At 32.7% G+C, this 15,920-nt stretch overlaps 1 protein-coding gene across 1 annotated transcript; it reads left to right on the forward strand.

Annotated features, from left to right (window-relative positions):
• The first annotated feature begins 7,379 nt into the window (after positions 1-7,379).
• EIR1 (Auxin efflux carrier family protein) lies at positions 7,380-10,278 on the forward strand. Its single transcript, XM_079013624.1, has 6 exons — positions 7,380-8,809; positions 8,889-9,144; positions 9,261-9,346; positions 9,479-9,636; positions 9,731-9,807; positions 9,908-10,278. The coding sequence occupies exons 1-6, from the start codon at positions 7,543-7,545 to the stop codon at positions 9,972-9,974; spliced, it is 1,911 nt and encodes a 636-aa protein (XP_078869750.1). The 5' UTR covers positions 7,380-7,542; the 3' UTR covers positions 9,975-10,278.
• Positions 10,279-15,920: the final 5,642 nt, after the last annotated feature.

Genomic DNA, 15,920 nt, shown 5'->3' on the forward strand with positions numbered 1-15,920 from the left:
AGTTGAGATCTTCAATTGCTAAGCGTCAAGGATCAATATTGCATTAAAACATTGCTCCAAAACCACCAAAAACTCCAAAAATGAAAGAGAGATGAGATGGGAGGCTTAAATCTGGAAAATGGAGGTTAGGGTTTCTCCTAAGAGGTTTTAGATACGATGGAGGCTAAGAAAATACCCTAAAACATGAATCCTTACCTTTAAATACCTTGAAAACCCTACAATTTTTGGGGGCTTTGGCTTGTACAGTTCTCACGTCGTGATAATATATTCTCACCTCATGAGGACTCTTGAGTCGTGAGAATTACTTCTCACCCCATGGGAATGGGTTTTCACCCAATTTCACTCCAACTTCAAACAATCATAACTTCTTTGTTTCAACTCCATTTTCAGTGCTTATTATATTCATAGAAAGGTATTTACGAATCCACAACCCTATCTAATTACATCTGACTCAAAACACACCGAAGTAAAATCCTTAATTCATGAAGAAGTTTGAAACATCACTTTTCCTATTTTACCCTTTGACTCCAAGACACAAACCAATGATTTAATCACTTATCCAACATTATCATTATCTAATAATTTCTAAACGCCATTCCATTGAATCCCAAGGCCTTTACTTGATCCATTATTGTCCATAATCTCGAAATAAGAAAGTACTCAAAACGGGATGTTACATCTATGCATGCTTTTCTCTGTCTCTTGCTCTGTTCTTCTCATATTTCTAACTTTTAACATAGCCTCTCATACTCTTGTTACTCTTTATCTCTTTATTCTCAACTCTAATGCCTCAACATTCTGTTCTCATCAAGACCCAACGACCCTATCTCATACCATACTTTCATCTACCTTCTAAGGGAAACAACATCCCACTAACATTGTCGGGTACACTCATCCAGACTTACTCCTCTTTCTTATGATCCCTCATGGATCATTATTCATTCTTCTTCTCTTGAATCTCTTATGTATTCCATACTATTAATCCCTCATGGATTACATCTATGTTCTCAAAAGATATCTCTTGCCTTGTTACACACATGGAACCTTTTCTCTATCTTCTCCATCCGTACACGATATTTTATTCCCTCAGGAATCATCTATCTACATCTCCGAAGGGATCATCATCTCTTTCTCTGCATAGACATAATCTCATTCCCTAAAGAATCATACTTTTTTCCATAAGGAATCATACTCTTATTCATATAGGAATCATACTCTTATTCCTATAAGAATCATACTATTTATTCCTGACATATTGATACTTTTTATTCTCGAAGGAATCATACTCTTTATTCCCGGAGGAATCATACTCTTATTCTTGTAGGAATCATACTCTTCTCTAACTCTTTTATGTGACTCATCACATAATTCTTGTCCCATGGACATTCTATCTCTTTATCTCATCAATAGACCTTCTAATTCTCATCTAGTACACAACTCATTAAGTACTTAATCTCTATCTTTATCTCATGCACATAGGTATTCTATACAATACCATTAACATCTTACATACATATATATCTTAGGTGTGTGTGTATATATATATATATATATATATATATATATATATATATAATCTGCTAAATGTTTCTAACATATACATCTTACATACTCTCTATATACGTACATGCTCTGATACATGTTCTTACATGTGTAACCATACTCTATCTTCATTTACTAACTTGAGGGCATTCTCTTAGTGCCTCAAGATCACACACACACACACACACACACATATATATATATATATATATATATATATATATAAAGAGAGGATGAGAGCTATAACTCACCTTGGCTTGGTTTTTCAATTGATGCATCTTGATCCATCTTTTTTGCTCTTAGGCCTATTCATACACATCTACAAGTTTCTTAATACTTAGCTTAGCTTATTAAGAGCTTTATGACTCTTATGGTCAAAATGACCACTTAATGGATCATAATTCTATCTTCTTAATTTTGTATCTCTTAATCTATTCCAAAAAATGAATTAAGCATCACATACTCTCTAGTTCATTATAATCTAATCTAATGCATCAATTTACATAACTACTAGTTAGGGTTTCAAACTTTAACCTCACTTATATGGATTTCACCAAGGAAATAACATATGAGGCTTGGTTAAAGCTTCTAGACACTATCAATAACATCATATTTAATATATAGGTTGATTGAACTAAGGAATCTAACTAATTCAAACATTTCACCAAAATAGAGAAATCATACCTTGATGTGGAGAGGATGAAAATCATAATAATCCACCATCTCTAGCTTCTCTTAACATGGATTTAACCCCAAAATCACCACATTTGAGATCCCAATCGATCTCATCATTAAATGGATTGAAATTAGCTCTAACATTTTTGAAACCCATATTTAATCCTCAAAACTACGTCATGGTGGGGTTTCCACTACACAGTGGTGACCATTTAACTTCGGTCAATGGCAGCTTACTTGCACCCCCATGTTATGACGATCTATCTATCACGTTGTGGTAACCATGGATTAGCAAAGCACACTGTTCATTTCATCCCATCTTTTGGGACAACTTTTATCTCAACTTCTAACATTCATAACTTCTTCGTTCTACACATATTTTCTATGATCTTTATATCCATGCGAATGTGGGAACATACTATAAAAATTTATCAAGTAATTTATCACTGACTTAATACAGGTTTTAATATGTTAAGTAACAAACTGGTCCTCAAAAGCATAAAAATACCCATTTTACCCTTTCGGCCAAAATCCATCTTCTGATACATTCTTTCTCATAAACTTACTCATCTTACCTCTTCTAAGTGACTTAAACTCATCTTGGCAATTTTCATGAAGTCACAACTTCATAAACTTGCTAAGTTATCATAAACGATCATTTTTCCCTTTTGGTCAATAGTTGACTAAAAATCAACCCTCTCTAAATTTCGAGTTCTTACAATAACAATGATGTGGAGATCACTTGTTGGTGGCTTGCCCTATTGAAAAAGGTGCGATGATGTGGATCCTTAAGTGGTGTTGTGGTATTGATAAGGTTTTCTCAAAAGTGAATGAAGTCTTGAACTTTGCAGTAAACTGGGGATACGACCCTAAAAAGAGAAAAATTCTCATTACAACCATGTATTGAATATTCTGGTGCATTTACAAGACAAGTAATGACATGGTTTACAACAATATAAAGAACTCATCTACAAAAATATTGATATGGTTATGACTATGGTATTTGGGTTGGTCAAATTTAGGGCTATTTCGTGTAAATGCAACTATTGTTAACCCTTTTATTTGTTTGTAAACTGTAGTGTTGCATGGTGTTTTTGTTTCTTCTTTTGCCCGTGGTGCCTTACCATGTGTACTAATAAACTTGTTGTTTCTAACAAAAAGAAAGGAAAATGTGAAAATGAGAAGAACCACATAGATAAAATGTAATTACTAAAAAAATATAAGGTAAAGTTTAACTAGTATTTAACTAAATATGGCGACATAATTAGACAAATTCGAGAAATGAATAAATCGAGAAAGTGGTTAAGATTTTGGAGTGCATTAGAAGAAAGTTCCTTTAGGGTAGTATTGATAAGGGATAATGACTTAAAAGGATAATATATTTTTTGATTTGTACATATTTGGTCACTGAGTTTTTTTTTGTCCACATTTACCCCTTCAACTTGTTAAACTGTGCACATTCAGTCCTTATGACCGGTTACTCCAGATTAGCCACGAAAAATGACTTAATATGGTAATATATTTATCATATTGTACACATTTAGTCCTTAATATTATTGTACACATTTAGTCCTTAATATATATTTTTTCCAAATAAGTTATTTTTGTTTTTGTACTCATTCAATACTTATGAATGATTTCTTTAGGTTTTTTTCACGACATTTTATGTGGAACAATCATTGATGAAGTGTGCATGAATGTTGATGTTTATGTGTAACGTCTCATTTTCACAACCAAAAATTTTCATTTTTAAATATGGCAAAACTCCCTAATTATAAATCCATTATTAAGAAAAAACATTTATTCCAAAATACATTTATCGAAAATCAGAGTAATATAAGAAATGCAGAATCCTCGGTACTTTTGATGAGTGTGTACAGTCATGACTTCGTATTCTCATGATCAACGATAGAACCTGAAAACATAAACAACTGGGTAAACACAAAGTTTAATGAGTTTCTCCAAAAATACCCAATATTACAAATGTATTATCATGCATAACGAGTCCACACTCATCAGATTGGATACCTTGGCCTAATCAATCATTGGACTGGAATGCCAACATACAACAAGTCTAATCAATCATCGGACTGGAATACCCAGGGTTTGTTTGCATGCCGCTTTAACCTAACCGCTCTTCTCGAGCCTCTGTGCCTACGACTTACAGCCGGCCCGCACTAGATATCTTGGCCTACAACATATACTAGGACCATCTCAACCTATCTCACCACCATATAACTATCCCACGTAAGATGTCGTGAGAAAAACCTAAAGAAATCATTCATAAGTACTGAATGATTACAAAACAAAAATGACTTATTTGGAAATATATATATGTATATATATATATATATATATATATATATATATATATATATATATATAAAGGACTAAATGTGTACAAAATGAAAAATATATTACCCTATTAAGTCATTTTTACCGGATAAGCTGTAGTAGCTGGTCATAAGGACTAAATGTATACAGTTTAACAAGTTAAAGGTGTAAATGTGGACGGAAAAAAAATTCAGTGACTAAATGTGTACAAATCCAAAAATATATTACCCTTTTAAGTCATTATCCCTATTAATAATAAGAGAAAATTTTATTTGGTAGATTTGAGTTTGGTGACTAGACAAAAAAACAAAGGTGGCCTTGGAGTGAGTTGTCTTAGAATGATGAACATTGCTCTTTTAGTTAAATGTTGGTGGGGATTAACGGTCGAAGAAAACACTCTTTCGTTTTCTTGTGTAAATGCGATACACAACATTAGGGGTGGGAATCGGTTTGGTTTTTTGGTTTTTCGGTTTCCTCAGTTTGAAATTTTTTTTTGTCCAATTTGAAAACCGAAACAAATCAAATTCAAATTCTCTAGACCAAACCAAAAACCGAATTCTAATTCGGTTTGGTTCGGTTTGAAAACCGAGGAAACCAAATATTAACTTAAAATATTTTCAAAAATAAATTAAAATGATTTTAACATACAAACCTAAAGTTACAAACAGAAAGATTTAAAGTTTCATACAAAATGATCCAAATATTAAATGGGTTAAAATGATTTTTACTTTATAATTAATACTTTTATTTAATATAAAATATAAAATATATTTTTTTAATTTAATTGATTTATGAAATTCGGTTTTTCAGTTCGGTTTGGTTTAAACTTCATAAGACCAAAACTCGAACCAAAAACCAAATTTACAATTCGGTTTGGTTTCAAACCAAACCAAAAACCGAATTTGAATATGGTTCGATTTGGTTTTCGGGTTTTTTGGTTCTAGACCAAATGATTCCCACCCCTACACAACATCACTTGTGTTGATGGGAAGCCTTTTGCAAAGTATGGTATTAATGGGACGTGACTTTTTATATATGAGATTAAGGAGGACTATAGAGAATTAGGGATATTTCACTTGATGGACTTTTTATAAGAAGATTAGGGGATGGAAATGACATGTTTTTCTGGAAAGATATATGGTTGAGGGATTATACCCTCAAAGATTGCTTTACGGGTTTATATAAAATTGAAACAAACAAGACTTGTGTAATTGTTGACACGATTTTGGGAGGCGATGCTGGGATCTTAAGCTAGAATTGTTCGAGACAACCGAGTAGAGGTCGAGAATCACAGGAGTTGCAACAACTTGATGCTGTTTCGGACTCCTGGAACTAGAAAAGGGAAGACTCGGGCCTATTTTCAGTTTAGTCTTCAAGGCGTTTAGTAGCTGATAATATGGTAGATGTTAATGACATTCGTGTTTTCAAGTGGGTTAGTAGGATACCTCTAAGGATCAATTGGTTCATGTGGAGGATTGTTCTTAAATAAAATTTCGGTTACAACAAATCATTCCCACATAGGAGTTTACGTGGCTTCCACATTATGTCATTTTTGCAACTTGAAAGATGAAGAGGTTGACCATCTGTTTTTTGGTTGTAATTTCCCTAGTATCATCTGGAGTTGGTTCTTAAATTGGAGTGGTTTGAAGTTCTTGCCTCCAAAAAATAGGGTGTAGTTACTTTATGTTTTAGATGTCTTAGGTTTGGGGAAAGAAGGCAACAAGAGAAGATGTGTTTCTTTGAAGACGACGGATGACATTCAACTTACTGCGTTCAGTTGGGTTAAGCATAGATTAAAGTTTAATTCTTTATCTTGGTTCTGAATGATGTATTTCTCCCTTTCATGCTTGTAATTTGTAACTTTCTAGGGTCTTGTTAGCTTTTTTTTTTTACTTAATATATCTGCCATTAAAAAAAATACAATGAAAACGTAAATGTAAAACTTGTGCAAAACAAAAACGTTGTATTTTTTCCAAGAAAACTTGAGGGAAATTTCTAGCACTTTATGTTGTTTCTGATCAACTCGGTGATTAGGTATGCGTCTTTAATATTTTTAGGTAGACTATTATTAATGTGCATTTCAAAAAAAAAATACTCCAACAATTAGTAATTACAACATTATTCATATTTCAACCCAACTTTATACTTGCTTTAATACAAATCCAATTATATGAACTAAATCCGTTCACGTCTCTTGTATTCGAGGTATCTAGAGATCTATTTTAAATCTCACGACATCTAACACCGTTACTTATATTAATTGATATTTAATATATTTAATATTAGTGTAAGTCCCCCACATGCATTAGGGATGCTGTGGCGATGTCTGCTCCAGTGTTTACACTGTTTCTTTTTTTAATTCGAAAATATGTTTATCTCATGATGCTGTCTTTAATAATAATGCTAATTTCAAGTTTAATTAATTTTTCTAATTTAGATATAAAATCTCTAAATATGTACACATTCGTAATTTCATATTTAAGAAAGTTTATTCAATTAAGTTTATTGTATTATTTAATTTAGAGTTATTAAAGATCAATTAAGGAATATTAGTTTAATGTAATTAAACTCTTATTTTACCATATATTCCAGAGCTATTTACGTTATCAATGTTCAGATTGTCAGCGCAAACGCGTATGACATGCAGTTCCTGCATGGCTGTCCACGTGACCAAATTGCTACTATTTCACCACACTCCTCTACACACAAAATACATAAATTGAATAATAATGAATTTATCTTTTATGAATTATTGGAAATTTGAATTATTTAATCGATTAAAATCTTTCTCTTTTGTATATATAATAGATATACAAGATTCCCGTTGGCAAGCTTCATTAATTATCCTTATTGAGTTCCAATACATAAGGATCTCCTTCCATTCATCCATCCATATATCCCTTGTCCCTCCTCCGTCCTCCGCCTACAACCACCAAGACCACTAACAACTTGTGGCGGTGTGATTCTTTGTGTACATGTTGCAGAAGCACCATGATCACTGGAAAGGACATTTACGATGTTCTCGCAGCCATTGTGCCACTGTATGTAGCCATGATGCTAGCTTATGGCTCCGTGCGGTGGTGGAAAATCTTCACGCCGGATCAGTGCTCCGGCATTAACAGATTTGTCGCCGTTTTTGCTGTTCCATTGCTTTCTTTCCACTTTATTTCTTCCAATAATCCTTACGAGATGAACTACCATTTCATAGCCGCGGATTCACTTCAAAAGATCGTTATGCTATCTGCTTTGTTCGTCTGGCAATGGCTGAGTAAAAGTGGTAGCCTGGAGTGGATGATCACCTTGTTCTCTCTTTCAACACTTCCAAACACTTTGGTTATGGGCATCCCGTTGCTCAAGGCTATGTATGGCGATTTCTCCGGTTCCCTTATGGTGCAAATCGTGGTGTTACAGAGTGTCATATGGTACACGCTTATGTTGTTCATGTTCGAATACAGAGGTGCGAAGCTTCTCATAACTGAGCAGTTCCCGGAAACCGCCGGTTCAATTACGTCTTTCCATGTTGAATCCGATGTTGTGTCGTTGAACGGCCGTGAGCCGTTACAGACTGACGCCGAGATAGGCGACGACGGGAAGCTTCACGTGGTGGTCAGGAGGTCTTCCACCGCCTCCTCACGATCTGTGATCTCCTCTTACAATAAGTCCCATAATGTCACCGGTATAACACCGAGGGCCTCGAATCTCACCGGAGTTGAGATCTACTCCGTTCAGTCGTCTAGGGGTCCGACACCGAGGGCATCCAGTTTCAACCAATCAGACTTTTACGCTATGTTTAGTAAAGCCACAAGCCCTAAACACGGGTACACTAGTAGCTTCGGAGGTGGGGACATTTTCTCGATGCAGTCCTCAAAAGGTCCGACACCAAGAACATCAAATTTCGAAGAAGAAATGTTGAGGATGGGGAAGAAGAGAACAGGAGGGAGGAGTATGAGTGGTGAACTTTTCAATAATAACAGTGCTAATAACAACAATGGTCATGTAGTTTCTTCTTACCCACCTCCCATTCCAAACCCTACCTTTTCATTAGCCTCCACCAGTAGTACTGCCGCCGGTGGTGGCGCCAGCGGTCCCAAGAAGAAAGAAATCGGTGCACCACCGCCCAATAACAGTAAGGAGCTTCACATGTTTGTATGGAGCTCAACTGCATCTCCTGTTTCAGAAGGTAACATGAAACATGCAGTTAACAAGGCTGCTGCTGAGTTTGGAGCCATTGATGCTTCAAAAGCTATAACTACACCAGGTATAATTACTACATGAAACTTTTAACGATCGCTTTTTGTGTTCTTTACATACAGAAAATTGACGTTCTTTCGTTACAGAAAATGCAAGTCCTATGACAAAAACCTACGGGGAACAGAAAGAGATCGATATAGACGAAGCAAAACAACGAATAAGCGGATCACCTCCATTCAAGAAATTTGGAAACGACGAAGCTGATCAGAACAAGAACCACCGTATGCCGCCGGCGAGTGTCATGACAAGGCTGATTCTGATAATGGTTTGGCGAAAGCTTATTCGAAACCCCAACACGTATTCCAGCCTCTTGGGTCTCATTTGGTCTCTAGTTTCCTTCAGGTCCGATTAATTCTCTTAATTAACATCAACTTTAATACGTACGTTACCATATTTAACTCGTTAATTAAGCATTAATATTAACTTTTCATCATCTTTGTAATTTTTTTTTTTTACAGGTGGGATATTAAAATGCCAACCATTGTAAGTGGATCAATAGCAATTTTATCCGATGCAGGTCTAGGAATGGCGATGTTTAGCCTAGGTAAATTAGTTATTCGAGCTAGGAATTAATTAATTAATAAAGTTATATAAATAACTTGTACGATTATTTTGATAATAATTCATGAAGGTTAATAATTGTCCTTTGTGCTTTGAATGTTGTACGTATGTATAGGGTTATTTATGGCATTACAACCTAAAATTATAGCATGTGGGCAACGAGTGGCGACCTTTTCAATGGCAGTGAGGTTCTTAACTGGGCCAGCAGTGATGGCTGCTACTTCCATTGCCATCGGTCTTCGTGGTGTTCTTCTTCATGTAGCCATCGTTCAGGTTAATTAAAAATCAATATTTATTTTTAACTTTTTCAATAAATTAAAACAAATCGTCACTAATTCTAATTATAATTAATTTCAAAATACTGTAGGCAGCATTGCCACAAGGAATTGTGCCGTTTGTTTTTGCGAAGGAGTACAACGTACATGCCGATATTCTTAGTACTGCGTAAGTCGTTTTCTATATATCATTAATTAATTAATTGTAAACTTAATAAAATCCATGTATAAAATAGTTACAAGTAATTAATATTCATATTAATTTGCAGGGTTATTTTTGGGATGTTGATTGCTTTGCCAATAACAATACTCTACTATGTGCTGCTTGGAGTGTAATTTAGTAAAAGTCAATGCTTTGGGGTGAATCCAACAGTAGATCGGTCAACGTACGACTTCCATCAAAACACATGCAGCCTACGTGTTACCCACGGATTAATTATAGTACTTCTCTTTGGTCTTAATTTTAGACATTTCTTTCTCTTTTTTTTTTCTTTTTAGATTATTTTCATTTTCTTTTTATTTCTTTTATTAAGAAGAAAATTATAGGTTAGAACTTATAGAACAACGGAAATTGTAGAATTATTTATGTTAACTTTTATTTTTGCTACAAAATTAACCACCAAAACTCTCGTAAAGTACATATATTATTGCAAAGAAATTACGAACTGATATTATCTTGCTTTTGTTGATTTTTTTTTTAAGATATCTAACAAATAACTAAAATATTTCTCAACAATGCTATAAATTTATGAGAAAAAGCGATCCAATACTGGCTATATAGGATTTGTGAAAATTCATCAAAATCGATATTACAAAAGAAGTAAAAACTCATCTAGAGTGTGACTTAAAACACACAACTACATTTATAAAAGTTATTGGTATCGGTTCTAACTTTAAAACAACTCTTTGGTATTATCTAATAAATTAACAATTATATATATATATATATATATATATATATATATATATATATATATATATATATATATATATATATATATATATATATATATATATATATATATATATATATAGGGCTTGGGAAATATGTGGCTGTCATGTACCTAAGCTTATATATAGAACCCTCCAAATAATGTAGTTTTGATGCATTTATATCCAAACAAATTATGATATCTTTTTACTATTATTCCTTTATCATGTGACTTACTAAATTAATCAAATTTATGTTCTTTTTCTTCATTGTGTCTAAGAACTTAAAGCATTAAAATTTGTGACCATTTAATCAACCCTACTAAATTCTAAATGAAAACTAATAGAATAAAAGATAAAAGAACATGTCATAACTCAATCAAGCTTTTTACAAAATCATTGGAAATAGTTTTTCAATTGAAAGACAAATCGGTTGAGTTATATTCGTTAAAAAATATTGGTTTTTTATTTTCTCTATAAACTTCAATAATTATTTGCAATAAAAATATATATAATTGATCTTTTTCATTCCATAATTGAACTTAATTCAATGATATTCTATTAAAACAAAGCTAAGAGAAAATGAAATTGGATTTGCTTTGTTTAAAACTACATCGTTTAAAAGGTTCTATACCTAAACTTAGGTACATAACAGCCACATATTTACTTTTCTCATATATATATATATATATATATATATATATATATATATATATATATATATATATATATATATATATATATATATAAACACACGACAATCCACAAGTAAAAACAATATTGGCCTTTTGGTATGTACATTCTCATGTGTTTTCTAAAAAGTTTCCTTTTATTCTATAAGACCTTATATTTTAATTTTATTCTTTTTAAATTTAAAAAAATTATGTTAAAAAACAAAAATTTTAATTATTATTTTTATTTCAACCATAAAACCGTGGTAATCTATAATTAGGTTTACTCATAAAAAAAAACCCTTACATCTTATATTTTTTCCGGCTTTAGACATAAAACATTTTTTTTGTAAACTCAACGTTAACATATTCTTTGTTATTTTATTAATGGAGCCGACTCCCAACATGTAATTATTTTATTAATGGAGCCGACTATCACTTAAAATAAAACCGATTCTAAATCTTATGTCATGTTTCTATTTCTTATTCTTCTTCTACAACACATTATCTCCCCAAAAATGACTTTTTCTTCGAACATAAACTAATGGTGAAATAGAATTTTGTTAATGTAAGAATGAAACTCATCTGTTTATCTCATGTCCCAAGACTATTTTCACAAGATTTGGTATCTTTTCAAAGGCTATCTCATGGCTATTCTCATAAGGTGTGATGGTATATTTATTTTAACCGTATAATGGGAAAGTTTTGCAATTAAGATGCTATTTTTTACCTTTAATCCCAATTTGTCTCAATTATTTATAAACATTTTTTTCGATGGTGCACGGAAGGAGGATCTCATGACATTAGCTAAATTTTATCTTTGTAATATTAAATCATATCTTTTCAAAGACAATGTATGTAATGACGTTTTCTTTAGAACAAAAAAGGGGAAAAACTTGTATTTGCATTTCTTAGTGATTATGATAGAACTTTTATCAAAATGGGTGAGTTTTTAACACTAATTAAATTTGGTCGGTTAATCCGAAAAAAAGTGACAAAATATAGTGATTTTTATGTTATTATCCATAACTAGCATTTCAGATAAATGTATTTTATAGAAGAACTTAGAAATGTGACCATGGATTTACGTTTAGTTTATTTTATGGCTCGTATGGTTAAGACAATAACTCCATATAGAATAGGTCTAAATTTTAAAGCTTGAGGTGTTGGTTATTGTGATAACCAAAAACATAAATGCGGAAGCTTAATCTTTGGATCTTGATCTCGAATCCGATTAAAAGAAAACTTAAACAAGAAGAACAATTACATACCTGCTTTCATTGTGATTTCCGAATTTGGAGACTAGATTGGTTTTTCAGTTGATCTCAAGACTACCTCTATAACCCTCAACAATGAACCATAAGAATTTCTTAGTTATTTATGTGTCTTCATACACTCCTCGTCACATGTATATATAGATGGAGATATACCTTAATATGAGAGATGAAAGGGATATTAAAGATCTTGAGACAAACCGAGAACTCAACCCACAAAAGGTAAGTGAATATCCTATAAATCGGTTTATCAACAATTTATATTCTTACTATAATAACTGGATTTTATGATAACATTATACATATTTATGAAGTGGTCTCATAATTATCTAATAATTTCTCACTAGACCATATATATATATATATATATATATATATATATATATATATATATATATATATATATATATATATATATATATATATATATATATATATATATATATATATAACCATATTAGCGCTTTAATAAATGTTATTATAGTATTAGTATCCTTAAACAATCTCGTCCAATAATCATACAAGTATAGAATCAAAGCGGTCTTCATTATAATTTACGTAATTAAACCCATCATTGATCACATATACATATATAACTAACGATATATATATTAAACATGATGTGTGGTTTCCTCTTTAACTTGAAGGGAGATCAAACTTCAAATAAGTGCAACTAATAATAGAATTAACCGAATTTTTAATTTTTTATAGAAAAACATAATTATTCTTAAATATAACATAAAACACTAATAAAACTCTCACTAAAACAAATTATCACACCAATGTGTGTACTATGCTGATGAAAAACTTGGGAGGTAATCCCTTCATGAGCGGATTCGCTATCATGGAGTTTTTCTAGATGTGTTTTATTAATATTTGTCCATTTGCACTATTTCTTTACCACCCATAAACTTGATGTCTATATGATTTGACTTATTAGAACTTCTGTTGTTGTTGGAATATAATATTGCTAAATTATTGTCACAACTTTAGTGGGCTTTCAATACCAATAATATGCACCCTCGTGAAAAATCTCCGCAATCATATTCCATGATTTGATGCATCATAACATGCTATAAATTATCTCGTCATTATAAAAGAAGCTATCAAAGTCTATTTCATTAAATGACTCATCATGTTTGCATATAAAGGTATCCCGATGTGGTTCAGTAACCATTTTGGCATCCAATAAAATCAGATTCCTAATAGAACTGATCTCTAAAACATCTAATTTCCTATATATAAGCATATAGTCTTTTGTTCTCTATAAATATCTCAAAATTCATTTGGCTGCTTTCTTATGATCCAAAATTGGGTTGCGTAGATATTTGCCCATCATCCCTACAATATAGGATATGTGTACACTCTTGAGCATACATCAAATACCCAACAAAGAAAACATAAGGAATCTTCTACATTTTTATAACTTTATAAAGGTCAATTTTAGGAACTTGTTGAGACTGAAGTGATCACTTTTAGCAACAAAGGTGTCACCTGGTTTGTGGTTTTCATGCTAAATCTTTAAAGGATCTTATCGCTGTAGCAATTTTGTGATAATCCTAGAATTTCATGAGATTTGTCTCATTAAATCTGGATTCCTAATACAAAATCGGCTTCCCCAAGATCCTTCATTTCAGAATACTTTAATCTATTGATGGCCAACAATATGTTATCAACCTACAAAATGTCACACCCCCGAACCAGACGGCGGAAACGTCCGGGGGCTGTCGTGACTCAATTGAATACCATAACATTGAATATATATGAAACATAACAACATTCGTCACCATTCATCAACATAGTACAACCAGTAGTGTTTACATATCATACATTGTTTAAACATTACATTTCCCCAAAAATTAATTTGTTCAATTCATACAAAAATAAACTGCAACCGTCACTGGATATGATTTCTCTTGATTCACTGGTTCCCTGAGAATACAAGTATTTTGAAAAACGTCAACATATGAAATGTTGGTGAGTTCATAAGTTGTATTTGAAAACAGTGCTTCGTATCGTTTGAAAACCACCAGAAAATCCGATATTTTCTGAAAATAGTATAGTCAAAAAGGTGTGAAGATCCATAAGTATGCCTGTTTGTTTTCTATACTTGTAAAATATTGTTTATTGAAATCGTATGTATTCTGAATTTGTATGTATTGAAAACCCTAGGAAAAACCCAATGTTTTCCTAATTCCTTGAATTCCATGAAATTACTTGAAACCATTGCAACGCATGAAGTTGTTATTCCAGACGACATTGGATCATTGATGAGCATGACTATCCGCCACAAACACGCGTTACACAAACGACTAGTCTATAGCAATACTAACAATACCGAAGGCGTCGTCCGTACTAGTCACGCTATCCAACCGTCCTGTTGTCCCACATCCGAAGAGAAGGAGGACACGAAGGCCTCGACGACTCCATTAGTCGGTTGGGGATAAAAGGTACGAGGGGTCCCAGACCCGCCTCGCAAAAAAAAGGGCAGACTTTACTAGCGACACTAAAGGACCCTTGGGGACCAGTAGTCTACAGCCATTGAAAGTCCGGTTACGTTGTGTCGGGATGGTAAAACCCAACACTTCGTAAGATGAAGTCTTTGGGCCTTAAGATCAGGTCGTCGGGCTAGCTAGGCTCAACGAACAAGATTTTACACTTGTGGGGCCCAAAGATAGTGCGTAGACGTCTGTGCACATGTATAATGTATTCCGAATCGTTATTTGTATGAATCATAGTATTGTAGTATCGTAGTATCGTTGTGTTTGTGGTTTCGGATTTTTATTGGTTCGAGACCGAACCAATTCGTTTGACAACGACTTTTGGTATTGTAGTGTATTGTATTTTGTCGATAGTAGTAGTACCATTATTTGATCATATTGCATGTATAGAATTAGTCTTGGAAATTTTCTGTTTTCAGCCCCTCCTCGTTTGTAAAATTTACCTTTTCAACCCTTTATTTAAAGTATTTTCCGGTTTGGTATTTAAATCAATTTTCTTGACATTTTAACACCAAAAATTATTGAAATAAACATTTTCCAGCATATTTTTCATAGAAAACAGCTTAAGACCCTGAAAATGCAGTTTTCTTGGTTTTAATCCCTTCTTTTCGCAAATTTGACAATTTTGGCCCAAATGGGAAAATTTTTGCAACTTTGGTCCTTTTTAAATTTAAAAAGCATTTTAAACCTTTGAAAAGGATTTGGAACACTTATAGTCCACTGTTTTACAGAAAGTTACAATTTTGGCCCTCCAAAACAGAAAAATTCGCATAATGGGCCTCATTGGGCCGAAATTTTCATTTTTAGCCCATTAAGCTTGAAATTCATGTTTTTAGTCCTCTAATTAAGTGTAATTCCAGAAATAGTTTTATGGAAACTGTTTTGACACACTTCATCCATCAGAAT

The sequence above is a fragment of the Lactuca serriola genome, chromosome 8 (assembly GCF_051521515.1).
Source record: "Lactuca serriola cultivar US96UC23 chromosome 8, Lser_US96UC23_V15, whole genome shotgun sequence".
NCBI classification, from domain to species: Eukaryota; Viridiplantae; Streptophyta; class Magnoliopsida; order Asterales; family Asteraceae; genus Lactuca; species Lactuca serriola.